General features: G+C 42.9%; 1 protein-coding gene across 1 annotated transcript; it reads left to right on the top strand.

Annotated features, from left to right (window-relative positions):
* Positions 1 to 1,337: 1,337 nt before the first annotated feature.
* TMEM168 (transmembrane protein 168) lies at positions 1,338 to 21,494 on the top strand. The gene is made up of 5 exons (XM_055122942.1): positions 1,338 to 1,623; positions 9,225 to 10,469; positions 14,251 to 14,393; positions 16,700 to 16,974; positions 19,539 to 21,494. Exons 2-5 carry the CDS (start codon positions 9,342 to 9,344, stop codon positions 20,084 to 20,086), a joined length of 2,094 nt encoding a protein of 697 aa, XP_054978917.1. The 5' UTR covers positions 1,338 to 1,623; positions 9,225 to 9,341; the 3' UTR covers positions 20,087 to 21,494.
* The last annotated feature ends 542 nt before the right edge of the window (positions 21,495 to 22,036 follow it).

The following is a 22,036-nucleotide window of genomic DNA, read 5'->3' as shown; positions in this document are numbered from 1 at the left end:
CCACCATTCCAGTGTCGGGCTGGAGCCATAGCACAGCGATAGGACATTCGCCTTTCACCAGCGGACCTGTGTTCAATTCTTCCGCCCCTCTTGGAGGGCCCGGCAAGCTACCCAGAGTATCGCACACACGCAAGGCAGAGCCTGGCAAGCTACCCGTGCCATACTGAATATGCCAAAACAGGAACAATAAGTCTCACAATGAGAGATGTTACTGGTGCCCACTCAAACAAATTGATGAGCAACGGGATGACAGTGACAGTAACAGTGATTCCAGTGTCGGTTGTCCATCAGGCACTATGCTAGGCTGGTTTAAAGTAAGCAAAACCTAACTTGGCCCAGCATTTATGAAAATGAAGGCAAGTGGGGTGCAGCATTGCAGGTAGAGTGAGGCCAGCCAGGCTGGAGATAAAAAATACAAGGGCCCAGGTTGCACAACCATCTGCAGCTGTTTAAGGATTCTGAACTTTATTCTAAGCGGAGTACACCAAGCACTGGCTTTAAGGTTTTGTGGGATTTGTTTGTTTGGTTTTTGCATAAATCTCATTTAATCCCTAGCAGAACCCTGCAAAGCAGGTACTATCAGCATTTCGATTACTTAGGAGGAAACTGATGTGCACAGGGGTTCACTGACCTAAGAACTCCCAGCACTAGAAAACGGTGATGGGGACAGGGTTAGGAGAGTAACAGCTTCCGAGAGAGAAAAGCGGGATCCATAGTTCGGAGACCAAGCCTATAATATGAGGCGGTGGCGGAGGGAGGCTTTATTTACTATTGCCAACATCTCTGCCAAAGGGCGGTTGCTCTACCATTTTCTAGAAAGGGAAACCAAGGGTCGCACAGGTCGAAATTCCACAGGTCCGACGGCCCCCGGGCACAGTCTTAGGCCCGCCTGGTAGGAGAGGACCTGCAGCTTGGGTCCCTGGAGAACCAGTGACCCGTGAAGACCAGGAAAAGCCGCGCATTGCAACAGCCAGTCACTGAGGCCCTGGGGGGTTGGGGGGTGCGGTGGGAGGCCGGAAAAGCCCTGCCCCGGCATTCCACGAGAAGCTTAAAAGATCAAAGCCGGGGAGAGAAGGGCCTTGCAGGAGCGTGGGCTCGCGCTGGCGGCCCGCAGGTTCAAGAGCGGCCGCGCCCCCCGCCGAGCTCACGGTGCACGTGGGGCCGCCCGGGCCGCGCTGTCCCAGTTTCCACCCAGCCCGAGGACGCGGCCGCGGTGGGCTTTCCGGTTTCCCGGTGATCCGGGGCTCGCTCCAGGCCCCGTAGGCGTTGGGACGCCCGGGGCCGGCCGAGCGCCCGAGGTGGGGAGGGGTGTGGAGGGGTGGGGAGGGGTGGGGAGCCCCCGGGGCTGCGGCGGAGGCCGGCCCTCGGGGCGGGCGGAAACGCGCGGCGCGGCTTGAGCCCAGCGCCGACCCGTACCGTCGCGGAGTCGGCGGCAGCAACATGGCGGCCGCGGCCGGGCCGGTAACGGAGAAAGTTTGCCACGAGACGGGCCTGTGCTGACCGTGTGCGGCCTCGGCTCTCCGGTGCTTCCCGCCCCGCTCCTCCCCCGGCGCCCTGCCGCCTCCCGCCTCCCGCGTGTCGGCGCAGCCCCCAGCGTTCCCGGGACCCAAGTTTCCGCGGCAGGTAGGGGCGGCCCCGCGGGGGGGGAGGCACGCAGGGCGGCGGCGGAGGGTGCAGGCCCCGGCGCGACCCCGCCGACCCCGCCCCGCGCTCCGCGGGGTCCCGGCCACACGCCCCGCCCCGGCGGCCTCCCCGGGAGAAGTTGGCGAGAGGGAGCGGCGGAGGCCGCGGGGTGGGGGCGCCCCCGCGCCCTCCGCGCCCCCCGCGCCCCCCGCGCCCCCCGCGCCCTCCGCGCCCCCCGCGCCCCCCGCGCCCCCCGCGCCCCTCGCCGCTTCCGACTCTTGCAGGCGCCGCTTCTTGCTCTCGGGGTGTCGCAGGGGGAAGGGGTCCGGGCGCGGCCTCCGGCCTCCTGCCAGCCTGTGCGTGCAGGGGGGTGTGAGGAAGCCTTGCCCCGGGAGCAGCGGGGACACACACACACACACACACACACACACCAGCAGGGTCACAGAAACACTCCCCACACACATACATCCAGACCAGCCCCAACACACACACACACACACACACACACATCCAGACCAGCCCCAGCACACACACACACACACACACACACACACACACATAGCCCCAACACACATACACAGAGCCCCAACACACATACACACACCAGCAGCAGGGATACAGAGACACTCCCAACACATATATCCAGACCAGCCCCAACACACACACACACACACACAAACACACACACACACAGAGCCCCAACATACCCCCCCCCCCCGCGCGACCAGCTCCAACACACACACACACACCAGCAGCAGGGATACAGAGACAACCCCAACACACACACACATCCAGACCAGCCCCAACACACACACACACCACACATCCAGACCTGTCGCCCAGCCTCCTGCTCGGGGAGCAGCAGGGATACAGAGACACCCCCCAAAACACACACACACACACACAGACCCGCCCAGCCTCCTGCTAGCTTGTGAACGGATGTGGAGCAGCAAGAATTCAGAGATCCCCTCCCAACACATATACACACACACACACACACACACACCAGACCTGCAGGAATTCAGAGACACCCCACACACACACAACACACACACACACACACACACACACTCACACACACTCCCCCTATCAGACCAGCCCCGTGGGGCTTTTTGACTCTTGCTCCTAAGCGGAGCCAGGGTGCCAGCGCTTGCAGAGTGCCCAGCGCTCCGCGGGACATGGGACTTGGACCGCAGCTCTCCCAGTTGGGGTGAATCCTGTGACGCGGGGGGGCTTGGGAGCCAGGGGGAAGCGAACCCCGAGCTGCGTGCACTCTCCCTTCCGTTCCTTAAGGAACGGGGAGGTGGGGGGGGGGGGCTCCCGGACACTTGATTCATTTCTCCCGGTGCATCCCGGTGCCCGGCGGCGAGCTCACTGTTAACTCGGTCCGCGCATCGTTTCTAGAGCATGTCCCAGACCACCTCCTTGGTGCCAGGCTGCGTGTAGACCGTCCGGCGGGCAACCTTGCCAAAGCACCGCCTCGAGTGAGACAGGCAGGTTTTAAGCGAGGGATAGTCGTCTTGCTGTAGGAGAGGAAGTGCGGGCAGCGGCGTGGATCCGGGGAGGTCAGCCCTTGTAAAGGATCACACCAGACCTGTAGGAGAAAACCCGTGGCCGAAGCCCAGTGGGCCCGAAGGAGGGAACCGCATCTGTATGATTAAGGAGTGGCTGGCACTGTGTCTGGATTGCAGAAAAAGAAGAAAAGGGGAAATGACCCGGAGAGAGATAGGGGGAAATCACTTCACCTGTGTGTAGGGCCTTTCTTGCACCAGGGACTGTAAGGAGTTTCACTCTTTATGGCTTTAAATGAAGGGAAAGTGTGGTACAGAGCCACACGAACTCTAAGCGTGGGTAGAGTGTTCCAGCACCAGCCCTTGGCCAGAGTGGGAAGGGAGCCTTTGGTGATACATCTTGAACCCTTGCTGATACAAAGAAGAAACATTGAATAAGTGTCTGGGAGGAAGGGTAGGCGGGATTTGGGGAGGACTGACTGCAGGTGGGGAAGGAGAGGAAGGTTAGCTTTGTGTAAGAGGTTTGATAAAACAGAGCCCAGCAGAGACCTCGACATTTCCTTTACCCAGAGCCCTGTCCTGGTGAATTTCCGAGTGAAATGCCAGGGTTAGTGACCCGCGGGCCCATTGAAAAGGGCTGTGCTCTGTTGTTACACACACTCTTTCAAGCTGGTTTTAAACTTTTTGTCTTTGGGTGCCCAGGCCTCACTCCTGACTCTGCACCCAGGGAATCACATCCTGGCGGGGCTCAGGGTACCGTGTGGGGTGCTGGGCGTGGAACCTGCGTTGACCGGGTGCAAGGGTAATGCAACCTACCCCCTTGCAGTGTGGCTCGGCTCCCTGATTCAGGCCGTTTGTAAGAGGACATAATGGAGAACAGCTTGAAGAGGCAAATAAAAATCGTTAACCTGCCGTGTTGTTTTAACCTCTAAAAGACTGACTGCTTGCATTTTATGATGCGGCTATGCTCACATGACATACTTTGTTCTGTTTACATTCACCTAATTTCCATCTTTTGTTTGTCTTAGGGGAGTGGCTGCCTGGAAAGGGCCATTGACTCTTTGCCCTGCTGTGCCGCTCAGACCCATGATGCTGTGCAGCCTGGGCCTCTTTGGGTGGAGGGCCACCTGGCAGAACCCTGGGAGATGGTTTAAAACTCCCCCTCTCCCCCATCAGATTAATCTATATGTGTATTTAGGGAAGGAGAGAATAGTTGAAGACATCGGAACGAATGAGATTGATCCTAGAAACTGTGTAGAGGGAGAAAAGCTTAGATTTGGCGCTGGACACGGGGAGGGTGAATTGAGGAGAGCCCGTAAGGAGACCGTGTGGGAGAGGACACTCGTTAGGAAGAATACCAGGAGATTGGCCTTCGGGAGCGAAGGAAGGAAGGGCTGTTTGGAGGTATGTGGGATATTGAAGAAAAAGTATCCGTTGGGTTTAGGAGTCTATAGATCAGCTCATAGTGTATCAGAAGCAGCTTATCGGTACAGGGTGGGAACCACCATTTCGTGGGATGAGAAATGGAGTCATTAAATATGAGCTCTCAAGTAAATAGGGTGTTGGAGTTGGTAAAGTAACTGAGAATTGTATTTGTTTTATTTGTTATTCCTGTTTGTGGGATTTTAAGGGGAGTTTATATAAGAGATTTACAACTGTTTAGATTGGTAAGTGGTGTTGGAGCCATAGTACAGTGGGTCGGACATTTGCCTTGCATGCAGCTGACCTGGGTTCAATTCCCAGCACTCCATACGGCTCCTGAGCCCACCAGGAGTGATCAACAAAATAAGTAGATAGATAAGAGAAGGAATGAGAGTCTGGGAGAACAAGGAGGGGCGGGGAGTGTCGGGGAGACGGAAGCATGAAGCTTAAAAATTGCAGAAGGAGGGGGCCAGAGAGAATACAGTAGGTGAGGTGCTTGCCTTGCAAGCAGCCCACCTGGATTTGATCCACAGCTCTGTGTATGGTCTCCCAAGCCCCACTACTCTGATCCCAGAATACAGAGCTAGGAGTAAGTCCTAAGCACAGCTATGTGTGTTCCAGCTACCACACGAAGTCCACACAGGTTACAGGCTGCGCTGATGCGCAGAATGACTCAAAGATTCAGCCTTAGCTAGCTAGAGAAGAGAGGCTATTCCCTCGTTGGTCAGGAAATGTGGTAAGAGTTGGGTTGGTGGTGGTTAGTAGTGGGTTGCGGCAGAACCTCAAGTTATTTCCCTTCTGATGGCTCTTGGAGCAGAGTCATCTTGTGAGAAAATGCAGTAGCAAGTGGTATCAGAGGTCTGAGAAAGGCCAAACATGTTGCATAGTTATGGAGAATGGGAGAGAGTGCTCACCAGGGAAAAAGAAGGAAATCTTGTGAATGTAGAGTGACAACTGTTTTACCCAGAGTGCTGTGTTTTGGGGGTGTTTTTTTTTTTTTCCCTTCTGCATTCTGGGCCCAGACTGTACCATCGACCCTTGAGGTTATGTATTCCAACATGAATTTTTGAATGATTTGGATAAGCTATAGAAATGAAATTCAGTGCATTCTATGGGCCCAGATCAGTGCTGCAGCAGATAGAACATTTACGTGCCCTTGCGTGTGGCCGACCTGGATTCAATCCCTGGAACCGTCTCTGAGCTCCTCCAAGAGTAATCCTTGAGCCAGTAGTGAGCCTTGAGCACTGTTGGATGTGACCCCAAAGCCCCCCCCCAAAAAAAAAATTTGTATACTCTAGATTTTACTAATTTCTGATTCTTGGGGTTGGGGGAGGTTTGGCCACACCTAGCGGGGAAGTGTGTGGTGCCCGGGTTGAAGCTGGGCCTCTGGCATGTACTGTGTAGGCTCCAGCCCGCCCAGAGCTCTCCTGGAGTGTACCACGGGTGCTTTTTTAAAAAATGTATTTTATAGTTCGGGGTTTAAAATGTATATATATTGAGCCCATGTTGTTTATTTCTGTATATGGTGTTAAATAATGGTCTGTGTCATGTTTTTATTTCAAACTGTCAGGGCACTTAAGCCTAATATAGAATCATCTCGGTTGTCTATTCATCAGTAGGATAGCTTTTTAAAATTTGAACTTGGTTGGGGAACTGGAGAGAGAGTGCAGGGGTTACATGCTCCTAACCCCGTTTCTGTCCTCAGCACCACAGGATCCCGAGCATCGCCAGGTGTGGCCTGGTGGCCCCCAAGCATGAAGATCCCTGTGGTTCTTGGCGCCACAGGCTAGAGCGCCACTATGTCCTGGGGCCCTCATATCCATACTGTTTGACTCCCCACCCCACACCAACCCCCAAGCCTCCCCACTTGAGGATACTCCCCCAAAAACTAGAGTTGTAAGATTAACCTTACTGTACGATAACTGTTGGTCAGTGTTCACTCATCTCAGTTTTAGCTAGAAGGTGGAGAAATATTTTTATTTGGAAGGCAGCTTAGTAGTAAACATTCAGTAAGGGTGAAAAGCATAGAAGAATTATGAAACTTTTGTGGTTTAGTAACTTTAATACTGTTAAACTTTGTTTTTAGAAAGTTTATTAGTTAAGCAGTGAAAACTAAGATTTTATAGCATTTTAGAACTGTCTTTAGAACTGTGATCAGAAGATAGAACATGTATAATGTGTTTCAGGCTGGAAGTAATGGTTAGTATTACTACATGCTGGTACTTTTAAAATTGCCAGTGATAAATACTTTATTCTGTATAATAGTTTAGTTTGCCTTTCCATTGTGCTTAGCTTATCTGTTGTAATCTAAATTAAATTGAATATCTTACATTTGCCTATTACTGAAAAAAAATGAGATGTCAAGATAAGAATAGGTTTTGTGAATTTTTCACCATCTCTGGAAAAATAAATTCCATTGATTTTTTTTTTTTTTTTGGTGATTCATCATGCAATCCTAGTATATGGTGAGTAAAAATGCACTGAAATTTTTGTTTCAATACACTGTTGAGTTGTTTTTTTTTTAATTTAATAGTTTATTTTTAATTAGTGAGTCAACGTGAGGGTACAGTTACAGATTCATACATTTTTGTGCTCATGTTTCTCCCTTACAAAGTTTGATAACCCATCCCTTCACCAGTGCCCATTCTCTACCAAAAGTAAACCCAACATCCCTCCCCCCACTCCCCAATCCTGTCTCCCCCCACCCCACACTGCCACTATGGCAGGGTATTCCCTTTTGTTCTCTCTTTCTGATTAGGTGTTGTGGTTTGCAATAAAGGTGTTGAGTGGCCATTGTGTTCAGTCTCTAGTCTATATTGGGCCCGCATCATCTTTCCCCCACATGACCTCCAATCACATTTTACTTGGTGTTCCCTTCTCTGAGTTGCCCAGAATGAGAGACCAGCCTCCAAACCATGGAGACAACCTCCTGGTACTTATTTATACTATTCTTGGGTGTTAGTCTTATAGTCTGTTATTCTATAGTCCACAGATGAGTGCAATCTTCCTATGTCTGTCTCTCTCTTTCTGACTCATTTCACTTAGCATAATACTTTCCATGCTGATCCACTTATATGCAAACGTCATGACCTCATTCTTTCTAACAGCTGCATAGTATTCCATTGTATAGATGTACCAGAGTTTCTTCAACCAGTCATCTGTTCTAGGGCACTCGGGTTTTTTCCAGATTCTGGCTATGGCCTTCCTATATGTAAACAATGAGACAGAGGAAAGGGACATGAAAAAAGCAACCCCGTTCACAATTGTGCCCGAGAAAATCAAATACCTTGGAATCAGCTTAACTAAAGAAGTAAAGGACCTCTACAAAGAAAACTATAAAACGCTACTTCATGAAATAAAAGAGGACATGAGGAAATGGAAAAATATCCCCTGCTCATGGATAGGGAGAATAAACATTGTCAAAATGGCAATACTCCCCAAAGCATTATACAGATTTAACGAGTTGTTTTTTTTTTAGCTTTTAGTGTTGTTTTATTTTAAAAGGAGTTTTTTTTTAAATTTTTTTTAAAATTTATTTTATTGAATCACCAAGTGGAAAGTTACAAAGTTCTCAGGCTTATATCTCAGTTACACAATGATCAAACACCCATCCCTTCACCAGTGCCCCTATTCCACCACCAATAAAAACAAAAACAAAACAGAAACAAAAGCAAAAACAAACAAAAAAAACCAGTATACATCCCACCCCTCACCCCCAACGCCCCCCCCCCGTGCGTGAGTGATAATTTCACTTCCTTTTCTCTTTACCTTGATTACATTCCAGATTTCAACACACAACTCACTATTGTTGTTAGAGTTTCAAAACAGACTCACTATTTTTGTTGGAATTTATCCCCCAAGAATACAGCTCTATTAACAAGGAAATATTTGATAAGTTTTCCACTGATGAGAATGAAGTGATAAAATGTCGCGTGGCTGCAGTAGCGCCCGCGCGGTTTACAATTTCTGTATTATAGTAATTAAGTCCGCGAAGATTTAAGTTGGAAAATGAATCATTTCCCTTCCTGGAACAGCATGTAGCCAAAGTTAGTTCACAGTCTCCATACATGGGTGCAAGCACTTGCTGGAACCCCAAATCCTAAAGCTGTCTCTGGTTCCCTCTCGTTCCACATCCACCGGCTGTGCAGAGGCACGGGCACCCGGGCCGAAACCCGGCCGGAGCCGAGCACCGGCCACGGTTGGGACTGCCCCGGTATCCCGCAGCTGTTTCAAGTTCAAAACACACATTTTTTTTTTTCCGCGCCAAAAGTTCATGCCTTCTCAAAGGACCCACAAAATGTCGGACACCACGCCTTCTCCAGGAGAGGAGAGAGACCAAGAAGGAAGGATATTTCCTCGTTAGCCGGCGTGGGGCAAAAGCTTAGTTCACAGTCTCCATACATGGGTGCAAGCACTTGCTGGAACCCCAAATCCTAAAGCTGTCTCTGGTTCCCGCTCGTTCCACATCCACTGGCTGTGCAGAGGCACGGGCACCCGGCCCCGGTTGGGACTGCCCACACTGTTGAGTTTTTAATTCAGAAAAACATGCAAATCAAGTTTTAAACTGGGGTTCAAAAGAAACTGTTACTTATTAATTTTGTATAAAGAATATTTGTATATGAAAGGTAATTGTATAAATTAACATTCACTTTTTTTTCCTTTTTTTAGATCACTATAAACAAAAATTCTGCCTGTGAAAATGTTGAAATAGAAGCTACGAATACGTTTTGTTTGCTGGATGAAATACAAGGAGTTACATTTTGGAAAGCCCCCGTTGTCAGATACATGTGTAGATCACTGCGCTATTGCTTTAGTCATTGTCTCTATTTAGCAATGACAAGACTGGAAGAAGTAAACCGGGAAGTGAACATGCATTCTTCAGTGCGATATCTTGGCTATTTAGCCAGGATCAATTTACTAGTTGCCATATGCTTAGGCCTCTATGTAAGATGGGAAAAAACAGCAAACTCCTTAATTTTGGTGATTTTTATTCTTGGCCTTTTTGTTCTTGGAATTGCCAGCATACTTTATTATTATTTTTCAATGGAAGCAGCAAGTTTAAGTCTATCCAATCTTTGGTTTGGATTCCTACTTGGCCTTCTGTGTTTTCTTGATAATTCGTCCTTTAAAAATGATGTGAAAGAAGAATCAACCAAATATTTGCTTCTGACTTCCATAGTACTAAGGATATTATGCGCTTTGGTGGAGAGAATTTCTGGTTATGTTCGTCACAAACCCACTTTAATCACCACAGTTGAATTTCTGGAACTTGTTGGATTCGCCATTGCCAGCACAACTATGTTAGTGGAGAAATCTTTGAGTATCATTTTACTTGTTGTAGCTTTGGCCATGCTGCTTGTTGACCTGAGAATGAAATCTTTCCTAGCAATCCCAAACTTAGTTGTTTTTGCAGTCTTATTGTTTTTCTCCTCCTTAGATACCCCCCAGAATCCCATTGCTTTTGCATGTTTTTTTATTTACCTGATAACTGATCCATTCCTTGACATATATTTCAGTGGATTGTCAGTAACTGAACGGTGGAAACCCTTCTTGTACCGTGGAAGAATTTGCAGAAGACTTTCAGTTGTTTTCACTGGAATGATTGAACTTACATTTTTCATTCTTTCCGCATTTAAACTTAGAGACACTCATCTCTGGTATTTTGTTATACCAGGCTTTTCCATTTTTGGGATTTTCTGGATGATTTGCCATATTATCTTTCTTTTAACTCTTTGGGGATTCCATACCAAATTAAATGACTGCCATAAAGTATTCTTTATTCACAGGATAGATAACAATAGCCTTGATAGAATCATGGCATCTAAAGGGATGCGTCATTTTTGCTTAATTTCAGAGCAGTTAGTTTTTTTCAGTCTTATTGCAACAGCAATTTTGGGAGCAGTTTCTTGGCAGGTAAGCTTATGATTTTTTTGTTGTTGTTGTTACATAATTGTTGCTTCATGATGTGAATTTTTTTAAATTGTAAAGTCCCACTTGTGGTATACCTCTTATCTTTGAATTATTAACAAAGTACTCATAGATAAAGACTCTCAGGTTTTATCATTTATAGGATGCTTAGAGAATAATATTGTTATTTTTTCCTTTTTACACATAAGGAAACTGGAAAGTCCAAAAAAAGCATATCCAGCATTACAGTCAGAACCAAGTTATGTGGATCTCCTTACTGTCACACTGTTGGTTTTTTTTTAATACCTATATTAATAATATGTATGGATATATTAAAGCATATTAGGTTCTTAATTATAGATAGTCTGTCTTAAGGAAAGAGGAGAAATGGTCACTGGTGGTACCGCAGATGAGTAACAAATGTCTCTTTAATGGAAGGAGGAGAAGATAGACATGCAAGCAGCCAACTATTATAGTGTGGCACATGGTATAATTTGCATCCTCAGCTGGGATGTAGAGCATAAAGGAGGGTCAGCGCTGCTTGGTGCAGTTCTCTGCTCAGCATCCGTCATGAGAAGGAGCATGAGGAGACTTCCCAGAACATGGTGTTTTCTAGTCAGTGTGGGTTCTCGCCAGGAGCTTGTGCAGGAGTCAACCGAATGATAAAATGTGGTGCAGGAGAGACAGTACAGAGGGTAAATGTACTTGCCTCGCACCAGGCCCACGCTGGGTCGATCCCCAGAACCCCAGATGGTCCTCCAGCCCCATCAAGGGTGACCCCTCAGTGCCAAGCCAGCCAGACTCTGAGCACAGTCATGTGCGGCCAAAAGACAAAGACAACCCCACGTCTTCGGTGTGCCTGAGGCCGACTTCCTCACTTTACTGTCAGCATTAGGGACTGTCCGAGTGGCGAAGATGTTGAAAAGTCTGAACAAGAGTTTTCCATCCCCTTCCTTACCTTGTTCTTTCTTCTATCACCAATTTTTTTTTTTTCATTTTCTAGTGTTCAGATATGGTATATTTACTACTGAGGTATAAAAAGTGCTTTCCAGCAGTATGTCATCAAAGATAATTTAAAGAGAATCAGTTACATTGCATGACTAAAACCCAGTCATGAACAGCTTTTTAATGATGTATCTCATGGTGACTTAATAAATGGAATTTAATTTTTTTAAAAAGCAAAATTTAAAAAAAATAAAGAGAATCAGTTTCCAGATTCTCACATTCCAGTCTACTCTTTCACAAAGTTGAGCTTCTTGAAAATGCCTCTCAATTGAGGTGTGAAGAAGTGAAGCAGCATCTCGTAATGCATGTCTTGACTAAACTGGGCCAGAGAGCTTGCTGGTGTGTTTTGCATGCTAGAGGCCTGGGTTTGATTCTCTCTGCACCTCATGTCCCCCCCACCCCCCCAAAACCCCCCACCAGCACTGCTGAGTAGTTTCTAAGTACAGGATGACCCAAGTCCTGCCTCGCCAGCCTCCCAAATAATGAAAAACTGAAGAGCACTTTTGATGTATATTTTAGTCATTCATTTCTGTTTGTTGTTGAAGTATTCAAATTGTCTGTTATTAGAGTATAGTAGTCTTCATATGATTGATTTTTTTTTTTTTTTTAATTTTTGTGCACTGCACCTGGTGGTACTTGAGGATTGCTCCTGGCAGGTTGAACTCAGGCTTCCACATGCCAAGCAGACACTTCAGCCCTTTGAGTTATTGTCCCAGTTCCTGTAATTGACTCTTAAGAGTTTTTATGTTCTAGATAGGAGCCTTTATTATAAGTAAAATTTGGAGGTTTTTTTTTTTTTAATCTATGACTTTTTTTCTTAACTCTTTACTTTTACCCTTTATCTCATGTTATTATTTATTTTTTTGTTCCACAACCCACTGTGGGTTAGAGCTTACTCCTGGCTCTGTTCAGGGATCACTCCAGGTGGTGCTTCAGGATTATATGGTGCCGGGGAATGAACCCTGGTTGGCCATATGCAAGGCAAGTATTCACAGTACAGATAACACAGCCCCTTAGTTTTCTTTTGATATCTTAATGTTAGCTGGTCCTTAGTGATATCTTTTGAAGAATATAGATTATGTGATCCAGTTTCAGTTTTGTTATAAACTGTGTTTTTAGTATTTCTAAGAGATTTTTTTTACTCAGCCATATATTAAAAAGATTTATCTGTCTTATTCTAATAATTATTTTTGCTTTTAGGTTCTATGATCCATTTAAATTAATTTGAGTGAGGGGTTCAGGGTCATGCCTAGTGATGCTCATGTCTTTTTATTTTTTTTTTTGCTTTTTGGGTTACACCCGGCGATGCACATGGGTTACTACTGGCTCTGCACTCAGGAATTACTCCTGGCGGTGCTCAGGGGACCATATGGGATGCTGGGAATCAAACCCGGGTCGGCCGCATGCAAGGCAAACGCCCTACCCGCTGTGCTATTGCTCCAGCCCCTGATGCTCATTTCTTAACTCTTGGCTATCTGCTTAGGGAATACTCCTTGCAGTTCTTGAGGGACTCTGTACAAAGTCAGAGATTGAACTGGGGTTGTGCAGCCCAAGTACTTAATTTCTTTTTTTTGTGTGTGTGTGTCACACCTGACGATGCTCAGAGGTTACTCCTGGCTCTGCACTCAGGAATTACTCTTGGCCGTGCTTGGGGGACTTTCTGGGATGCTGGGGATTGAACCCCAGTAGGCCACGTGCAAGGCAAATATCCTACCTACTGTATTATCACTCTGGTCCCTAAGCACTTAATTTCTGTACTATCTTCCCAGCTGGTTAATTTTTGTTTGTTGTGTGAGGTGGAAGGATCTTTTTGTTTAAATAGGGCTTTGCAATTGTTCCAGCACCATTTATTGAAAACATTATCCTTTTCCCCCCTGAATTTCCAGAATTAAATTGAATGTAAATATGACTTTTATTTCTGAGGGTTTGTTGTTATTTTTTGTTTGATTTGGTTTTGTTTTTTGAGCTCTATCTTCTGTGCTTAGGGCTTACATCAGGGATTGCTCCTGGTGGGGCTCTGGCAGTCATATACGGTGCCAGGGATTGAATCAGGGTTTGCTGCATACAAGGCAAGTGCCCTACTTATTGTATTATTTCTCCAGCCCTCTTGAGGTTGTTGTTGTTGTTATATTAATCGATGTTAATTCTTATGCCAATACTGTACTGTCTCACAAGATATGTTATCATTTCACTTGCAAATTTTTTGGCTTGTGGGTTATTTAGAAATTTGCCATATGATACCGTAATTTGAGGTTTTTTTCCCCCTTTTTTTCCTGTTAATTTATAATTTAGTGTCATCTGATTGAAGAACATAGCTGTATGTGGGCTGGTATATGGAGAATATTTGCACTAGAGAATACATAGTGTTCACTGGATGTAAGATAATGATATAGCATCATTTGTTTACCTATAGTTGTTCAGTTTTCCCAGTATCGTTTGTTGAAGGGACTTTCCTTCAGTGTATAACTTAGCTCCCTTTGTTGTATATTTGGGTCAATTTATTTCTAGGCTTGTTTAATCTATATTTGTTTCTACTAAGTCAGTTTTAAAGAATCAGGGAGATGGTCTGAGGTTATGTTATGTCAGTTAAAACTTTTGTTTTTTTTTAAATTAATTTATTTCTTTTATAATGTAGGAGCACTGCTATTTATTCAGCCATTGATTAAGCTGATTGAATTGGGCATGAGTCAGTTAAAACTTTTGGATTGATTGTTTTTGTTTTTGACTTGGGATAAGTATAATTGCACACACCATATAAACGTGTTGTTTTAATTTCTTTCAGCCAACAAACGGAATATTCTTAAGTATGTTTCTGATTGTTTTGCCATTGGAATCCATGGCTCATGGCCTCTTTCGTGAATTGGGTAACTGTTTAGGAGGAACATCTGTTGGATATGCTATTGTGATTCCCACTAACTTTTGCAGGTATAGTAATTCTAGTACAATCAGTAAAAACTATTTAACATTCTCCTAGTATTTTATGAATATGAACATAAAATGTAATTGCTTATTTTTTTCAAAGCTGTAATACCCTTGCATTGTTTATTTGCACAAGAAGTTTTAAAACCTTCACTTTAAACATCTTGGTAAACATCTTATTTCTAATACCTTTATGTTAGCTCATTTTAAATTTTCTTGATAAGTGTGATCATACAAATTCATGTGGATGAATTTTCTCTTTTTGTTTGTTTGGTGTTTGTTTTGTTTTTGGGCCACACCCGGCTCTGCTCCTGGCAGTGTTCAGGGGACCATATGGGATGCCTGGGATCAAACCTGGGTCTTCCTTGTGCAAGGCAAATGCCCTAGCTGCTATGCTTTCTGTCCGGCCCAATGTGAATGAATTTCTAAAGAAAGGTATTATTGTCTTTTCTTTGGCATAATGTGTAAATTATGATTGAATATACACTGAATCTGAGAACCCTAAATTCTAGTTGTTACCTTCGGTAAATCATAACTTTTCTGAACCACAGGGTCCTTCTCTGAAATGCAAATAATAGGTTTGGCCTCTTTCAGAAGAGTAGTTACAAAGAGCCAATGAGACTATAAATCTAAGACCACTGACCACTAGCATTTCCATGATTTACAAATGCCATACAAATACCAGGGGTCTAAGATTGGCAATGAAGTTTTAATCAGTGATTGACTGCATTTATTTAAAAATAATTTATTTGCCAGCCCGGATAGAGAAGGGAACACCAAGTAAAATGTGGATGGAAATTCTGCTCGGGAAGGGAGATGTGTGCTGAAAAATAGACTAGAGACTGAACACGATGGCCACTCAATACCCCTATCGCAAACCACAACACCCAAAAGGAGAGAGAGAACAAAATGGAATACCCTGCCGCAGAGGCAGGGTAGGGTGGGGTGTGGGGGATGGGATTGGAGAATGAAAGGGACACTGGGTTCATTGGTGGTGGAGAATGGACACTGGTGGAGGGATGGGTTCTCAAACATTGTATGAGGGAAACACAAGCATGAAAATGGGTAAATTTGTAACTGTACCCTCACAGTGACTCACTAATTAAAAAATAAATAAATAAATTTTAAAAAATAGAAAAAATAAAAATAATTTATTTGCCATTAACGAATTCTGATGACCAAATTTGATGATATGTGCCTCAGTAGGTATGGAAAGAGTCGAAATTAAAAAGTTCTTATTTCAGGGGGCTGGAGCAATAGCACAGTGGGTAGGACGTTTTTGCCTTGCACGCTGCCGATCTGGGTTCAATTCCCAGCATCCCATATGGTCCCTCAAGCACCACCAGGAGTAATTCCTGAGTGCATGATCCAGGAGTAACCCCTGTGCATCACCAGGTGTGACCCAAAAAAAACAAAAACACAAATTCTTATTTCAAATATTTGATATAGAAATACAACATAGACTATTTGTGGCAAAGTTTTTTTCTCCTAAAATTAAAAGGGTCCCATAAAAATAGAACAGCTTTGTAGAAAAATTAATGTAGAAATAAGTAATTTGCAGTTAAATTTTTTTTGTCAGAAGTTTTGGGACATTAATTATTTATTTTTTTGGTTTGGGGGCCATACCTGGTGGTACTCAAGGCTTGCTTCTGGTCTGTGCTCAGGACTTGGGGCACTGCGTGGAGTGCAGGGAGTTTCCCGCATGTAAGGCAAACACCTGCCCGCTCTGCTGCCGCTTGTGTCCCGCTTTCTTTTACTTTTTATGATCATTAAATGAATATGTCATTCGTATTAATCCGTCAATGGAAGCTAAAATCTCACTATTATAATGAAACAAAAACTTTCAAAATTTCTAATAAGCTTTTTTCTAAGAATGATTTTCCCCCAGCTATATTGGTAGTATTTTGAAGCTGCTAATTTATGTCTTGGTTTATCATCTTTATTAGAGTAGCCATATTTTAAATAAGACATAAGTGATACAAGAAATTATTTAAGCTAATACAATTGTAACACAACTGTACAAAGGCTGTCTTTTTAATTACAGAAGAAGACTTTGCTATCTGAAAGTTAACTCTTAACATTTTAGGAATTTTAGGAAAGCTGATTTTTTAAAAAATTTTAGTGTGCTGTTAGTACAGAGCAACTATTTTGATTGCTAGATGATTATAAATAAAGGATAAGAATGTAATTTTTTTTTAAATTTTAGTGCGCTATTAGTGCAGAGCAACTGTTTTTATTGCTAGAGGATTATAAATAAAGGATGAGAATGTAACAGTTAATACTTCTTAACTGCCTTTTTGTTTCTCTTTTAGTCCTGATGGCCAGCCAACACTTCTTCCACCAGAGCATGTACAAGAGTTAAATTTGAGGTCTACTGGCATGCTTAACGCTATCCAAAGATTTTTTGCTTTTCACATGATTGAGACTTACGGATGTGATTATTCCACAAGTGGACTGTCTTTTGATACTCTACATTCAAAATTGAAATCTTTCCTTGAACTTCGAACTGTGGACGGACCTAGACACGATACCTACATTTTATATTACAGTGGGCACACCCATGGTACAGGCGAATGGGCTCTTGCAGGTAAATTCACACTATTGTGCAAACAATTTCTCCTTTACATTGGAAACTCTAAATTTCCAGGATTCTCCATTTTCCATTTCGCCATTTCCCCAGTCAGTGTACATATGATTGTTCTTTCTATTCTTTGGCATACCTGTTTAGCATAGTTTTTGTGATAGCTAGAGGTTTCGAGATTTACATTTTTAGATTAGGAAAAATATGGGTCTTGATCTGAAACTTATGCTCAGTTTCCCTTTAGCATATTTTCAGAAGTTGATTAAGCCTTTAAAGGTAATAAATAGTAATTTTAGTAATCATTCACATGTGCGATTTTGTTTATGTTGGAAAACTCACCAAAATTTTAAACAGCGGGCAAATCTATGTGATAGGGGTAGTACATTGGTCAGGAAACTTTGGTTCTAATCCTGTTTGCCACAGTAATTTTAGGTAGATAACCTACTATCTCTCAGCTTCAGTTCTTTTGTCTGTGAAACAAAAGGGTGATATTAAACGATCAGTGACTTTCATTGAACTTTATTCTAAGGCATTAAATTCTCTATATTTTGGATGCTTTTAGGCATTTAAAAACTTTGTTTACTGTAGCCAAGAAAATGCTTTCATTTTTGTTAATGCCAGGGAGATGTGACATTTCTAAATTTACACAAATTTGTTACTATTCCAAACTAGACTAGAGAGAGACCCATAAGTAATGGGCTTTATGAATTATTATTTGTTTGACACCTATAAAAGAGCTTTGTACCTAGTATAAGTACATAGAACAGTGCTTAGATAATTGATAGGTAAATCATGAAAATTTTCATATTTTAGACTAGAAATAGTTCTTCTAGGTTTAATTAGACCCTGATTTTTTCCATAAAATATTTTGGGTATTTTATTCCAAGAATTTAAAGTGACTTAGTCATAAAATATAAATAGAAATGGATTTTGAGATCAAAGAAAAATATTAGTGGAAGTTAATTTTTAGTGGAAGTTAATTTTTAGTGGAAGTTAAAGAGGTGAGATGCTAATCCAAAAATTCTGAAAGATTGGGACAGAGAGACAGTACAGTGAGAAGGGTACTTGCCTTGCATGTGGCCAACCTGGGTTACTGCCCAGTATCCCATATGGTTCCCTAAGCACCGCCAGGAGAATTCCTGAGCACAGAGCCAGGAGTAACCCCTGAACATCGTCAGGTGGGGCCCCCAAATTTTAAAAACAAAAAGGAAAAATGAAACAAACTCAAAGTATAGAAGATTTTAAGCCATAATATTTTTTTTCTAATTTCATGTCTCATTTACAACCAGTTTTTATTCTGAAGAAAAGTATTTTGATTTCTTGTTTTTAAAAACTAAACAGTGTGCATCTAGACGGAATAAAGAAGGAACAAACACATTTGTTAGGCACATTTGAAACTCAGCTACTGTAGTACTTAATATAAATTTAATTATCACTTAAAATCATTATAACACACACACACACATGTAAAATCACCTCTACCTTCTTCATTTTCCAGAAGATGACTGTATATATACATGTATATGTATGTATGTATGTATATATATATATATATATTTTTTAATGAAGCCAGACGGTTTTTATTGAAACTTATGTAGAAAAATGAGAGGAGAGAGGGAGAAGGACATGCTCGAGAGAGAACACAGGCTTCTCCAGAGTGGAAATAAGCAAACAAAGAGACATAGAGACAAGCAAGCAAGACATACGCTCAAGGTAGAACCCAGGCTTGAAAATCAAGCCTGTATTTGGTTATAATTATTGGTAAGTTATGAAAACATGGTTCAAGCCAAATCTACTTAATTCCTCTCACTGCACCATGTTGCTACCAATGGTGAGAGAAATGGCATGTTCTGGTTAAGTAGGTATTTTTTGAGATCTTCACTCATTTGAAAAAAAAATTTGTTAAATGTAGTCAACTCTAAATCGTCATAAGCTTGGGGCTGGAGTGAGGCTAGGCAGCTGGGCCACAGAGATAGGACAGTGGTAAGGTACTTACTTTTCACAGACCTCCCCCGGGTTTGATCACCAGCATCCATATGTTCCCTGAGCACTGCCAGGTATGACCCAGAAACAAAATATTAACTTAAAAATAAAACTACATGACTTGTTTGAGACAAGGGCTGGAGCAATAGCACTGCGGGTAGGGCATTTGCCTTGCACTTGGCCGACCAGGGTTTGATTCTTCCACCCCTCTCAGAGCCCGGCAAGCTACCAAGATTAGCCAGGAGTGACCTCTAACTGTCAAAAACAGCCCCTGAGTGCTGGGGTATGTGGTCAAAAAAAATCAAACAGTAAACATATCTAAAACATCCAGTCATCACCATTACACATATACACACACACACACACAGAGAATTTTTTCACCTACCTGGCAGTGCTCAGGAGTATCCCTGGTAGTGAGAATTTGAACCAGGCTTGTGTGGCCATCGCTAACACATACACAGCAAGTTTCTTACCTCCTATACTCTCTCACTGGCCTGAATTCTAGGAATTGAAAGTACATTTAAAAGTGTATTTCTAATGAGAAACTTCAGGAAGTCATATTCTGTTGAAATTCTTTTTGATGCCAGGTGGAGACGTACTACGCCTTGACACACTTTTAGAATGGTGGAGAGAAAAGAATGGTTCCTTCTGTTCCCGACTTATCATTGTATTAGATGGTGAGAATTCGACCCCATGGGTGAAAGAAGTGAGAAAAGTCAATGACCAGTATGTTGCCGTGCAAGGAGCAGAGATGACAAAGACAGTTGATATTGAAGAAGCGGACCCACCACAGCTGGGAGACTTTACGAAAGACTGGGTGGAGTATAACTGCAACTCCAGCAATAACATCTGTTGGACTGAGAAGGGGCGCACAGTGAAAGCGGTGTATGGTGTGTCAAAGAGGTGGAGTGACTACACTCTGCATCTGCCAACCGGAAGTGACGTGGCCAAGCACTGGATGTTACACTTTCCTCGTATTACGTACCCCGTAGTACATCTCGCAAATTGGCTGTGCGGTCTGAACCTGTTTTGGATCTGCAAAACTTGTTTTAGGTGCTTGAAAAGGTTAAAAATGAGTTGGTTTCTTCCTACGGTGCTGGACACAGGACAGGGCTTCAAACTTGTCAAATCTTGATGTGAAATCCAAAGTAGAGTATTATTGAGAATTGATACCATCAGTTATGACTAACTTGCCATTTTTTGTATATTGTATTTTTTTTGGGGGGGGAGGGGTTGTGTGGAAATTACCTTGCTACTTCTGTGGCGACTTTCAGTGTCTTTCAAATAATTATGGTGTATGTAAGCTGTTGGGAAGAAACGTTTTATACAAGAAGTGGGGAGTCATAAATACTGACTGTAAATGCGTAACATGTTAAAAATAACAATGCACTTTGAGGAATGTTTTATATATGCCTGATTGGAAAGAAAACACATGTCTGCACTGCAGTGGCCTGCAAAGAATTACTAATGCCTTATTTTCTAGGCATGAGAATGTAGGCCAGACAGTTTTTTTACTACTGGTAAGAATTCTACCAATTTGCTTAGAGATCATTTTTCTATCAACAGTAGGTTTGAGTTCAAGGTGGTTTGAAGAATTATAGATGCTTTCTTAGAAAATGAACGTCTGCATGATGTAGAAGCAAAATTTGCTTATGTACATTGAGAAGTCTGGTTGCACAGTATTACCAATTTAGCAGAGAAACCCAAATCACTCTTCGGATCAAAACATTCTTCATGTAGTTAACTTGTAAAGGCAGGAGCCCATGAAATGCTTCTTATGTATTATTGGAAGCTTCTAAAAGCACTGTCAATTTTAAGACTCTTTCTCAGGGTAACAGTATTTTCATAATGAACAATATTTCACCAACAAATTTCTTCCAATAAATTGTCTTCCCTTTCAAATGTTACCTTACAAAAAGCAGTTTTTCACAGATTTATAAGACTTCTGCATCCAGATATGATTTTGATCTTTGTAGATGAATGCTCTACCACAGAAATTATTTTTTAATTCCCCATTAATAGGTTTTTTTTCTACTACAGTTCAAAGAATTGGAGATAGGTCATTTTTTTGCTTGTAACATATATTATGTAAAGAAGTGTTCATATAGGCAATTTTAACTAAGCATAATTGTGTAGTTCTAATTTTTAACCTTAATTCAGTGTTTTGTTTGATTAAAGTGGGGATTTAGGGTATCTCCCAAAAGGTAATTTACCGTCTACACACCTCTCCAATTCTCGGTTTTCATTTCTGAGAAATAGCAAGAGGAAAATAGAATTAAATTGGGGAATATTCTGATCTTCATTGTTTAAATGGTGTGACTTCCTACCATTGAAGCCATTTATCCAGCCTCGGCAGGAGGAAATAATGCCTCTACCACTTTCTACCTGACAGTTTAAAAACTAAAGTTTCAGTTAGAAAGAAGTGACTTAGTGTCAGGGAATTTATATACCACTATCTATGCAGCATTGCTATAGTCTGATTATTTCCGTGTTTTGAATATGATTTACCTACTACCTTGAATAAAATTTTGTTTTAAAATTTTTATGTATTGTGCAGATAATACTTGTATACTTTATTGTATTAAAAATGACACTCAGGGCTGGAGAGTACAATGGGTAGGGCACTTGCTTTGCACATGGCTAGCCTGGGTTCAGTACCCGGTACCCCGTATAGTCCCGCAAGCCCCCCCTCTATGAGCACAGAACTAGGCATAAGCCCTAGCCACTGCCAGTTGTGGCCAAAAACAAAGATACTAAAAGATGCCCAACTCTAATAAGAGTTCTTGGTTAATAGCAGGTTGGGTTTTGGTTATATAATGATATCAGCATCATTCAGAGAAGAAGTATGGTGATTTATTTCTATTATGCTCTCCAGAAATAGAAAAAGCCATAAAATTATGGGCTTTTTAAAATTATGGGCTCATGTTTACAAACACAAAAAATGCAGCGTTAAAAACAAAATCATGGTTTCCACATGGTGATTCAATAAAAAAAAATTTTTTTTTTAAATCGTGGGGCTGAAGGGATAGCACAGCGGGTAGGGTGTTTGCCTTGCACACGGCCAACCCGGGTTCAATCCTCAGCA

Source organism: Sorex araneus, chromosome 1 (genome assembly GCF_027595985.1).
Source record: "Sorex araneus isolate mSorAra2 chromosome 1, mSorAra2.pri, whole genome shotgun sequence".
NCBI classification, from domain to species: domain Eukaryota; kingdom Metazoa; phylum Chordata; class Mammalia; order Eulipotyphla; family Soricidae; genus Sorex; species Sorex araneus.
This window is presented reverse-complemented; position numbering and strand designations above follow the sequence as displayed.

What these genes read in the sequence shown, in the direction of transcription:
- TMEM168 (XM_055122942.1), top strand. Translation starts at nt 9,342, where the DNA reads ATGTGTAGATCACTGCGCTATTGCTTTAGTCATTGTCTCTATTTAGCA. An exon ending in TGGGAGCAGTTTCTTGGCAG is followed by an intron (nt 10,470 to 14,250) that starts GTAAGCTTATGA and finishes AATTTCTTTCAG; the next exon opens with CCAACAAACGGAATATTCTT. An exon ending in ATTCCCACTAACTTTTGCAG is followed by an intron (nt 14,394 to 16,699) that starts GTATAGTAATTC and finishes TTTCTCTTTTAG; the next exon opens with TCCTGATGGCCAGCCAACAC.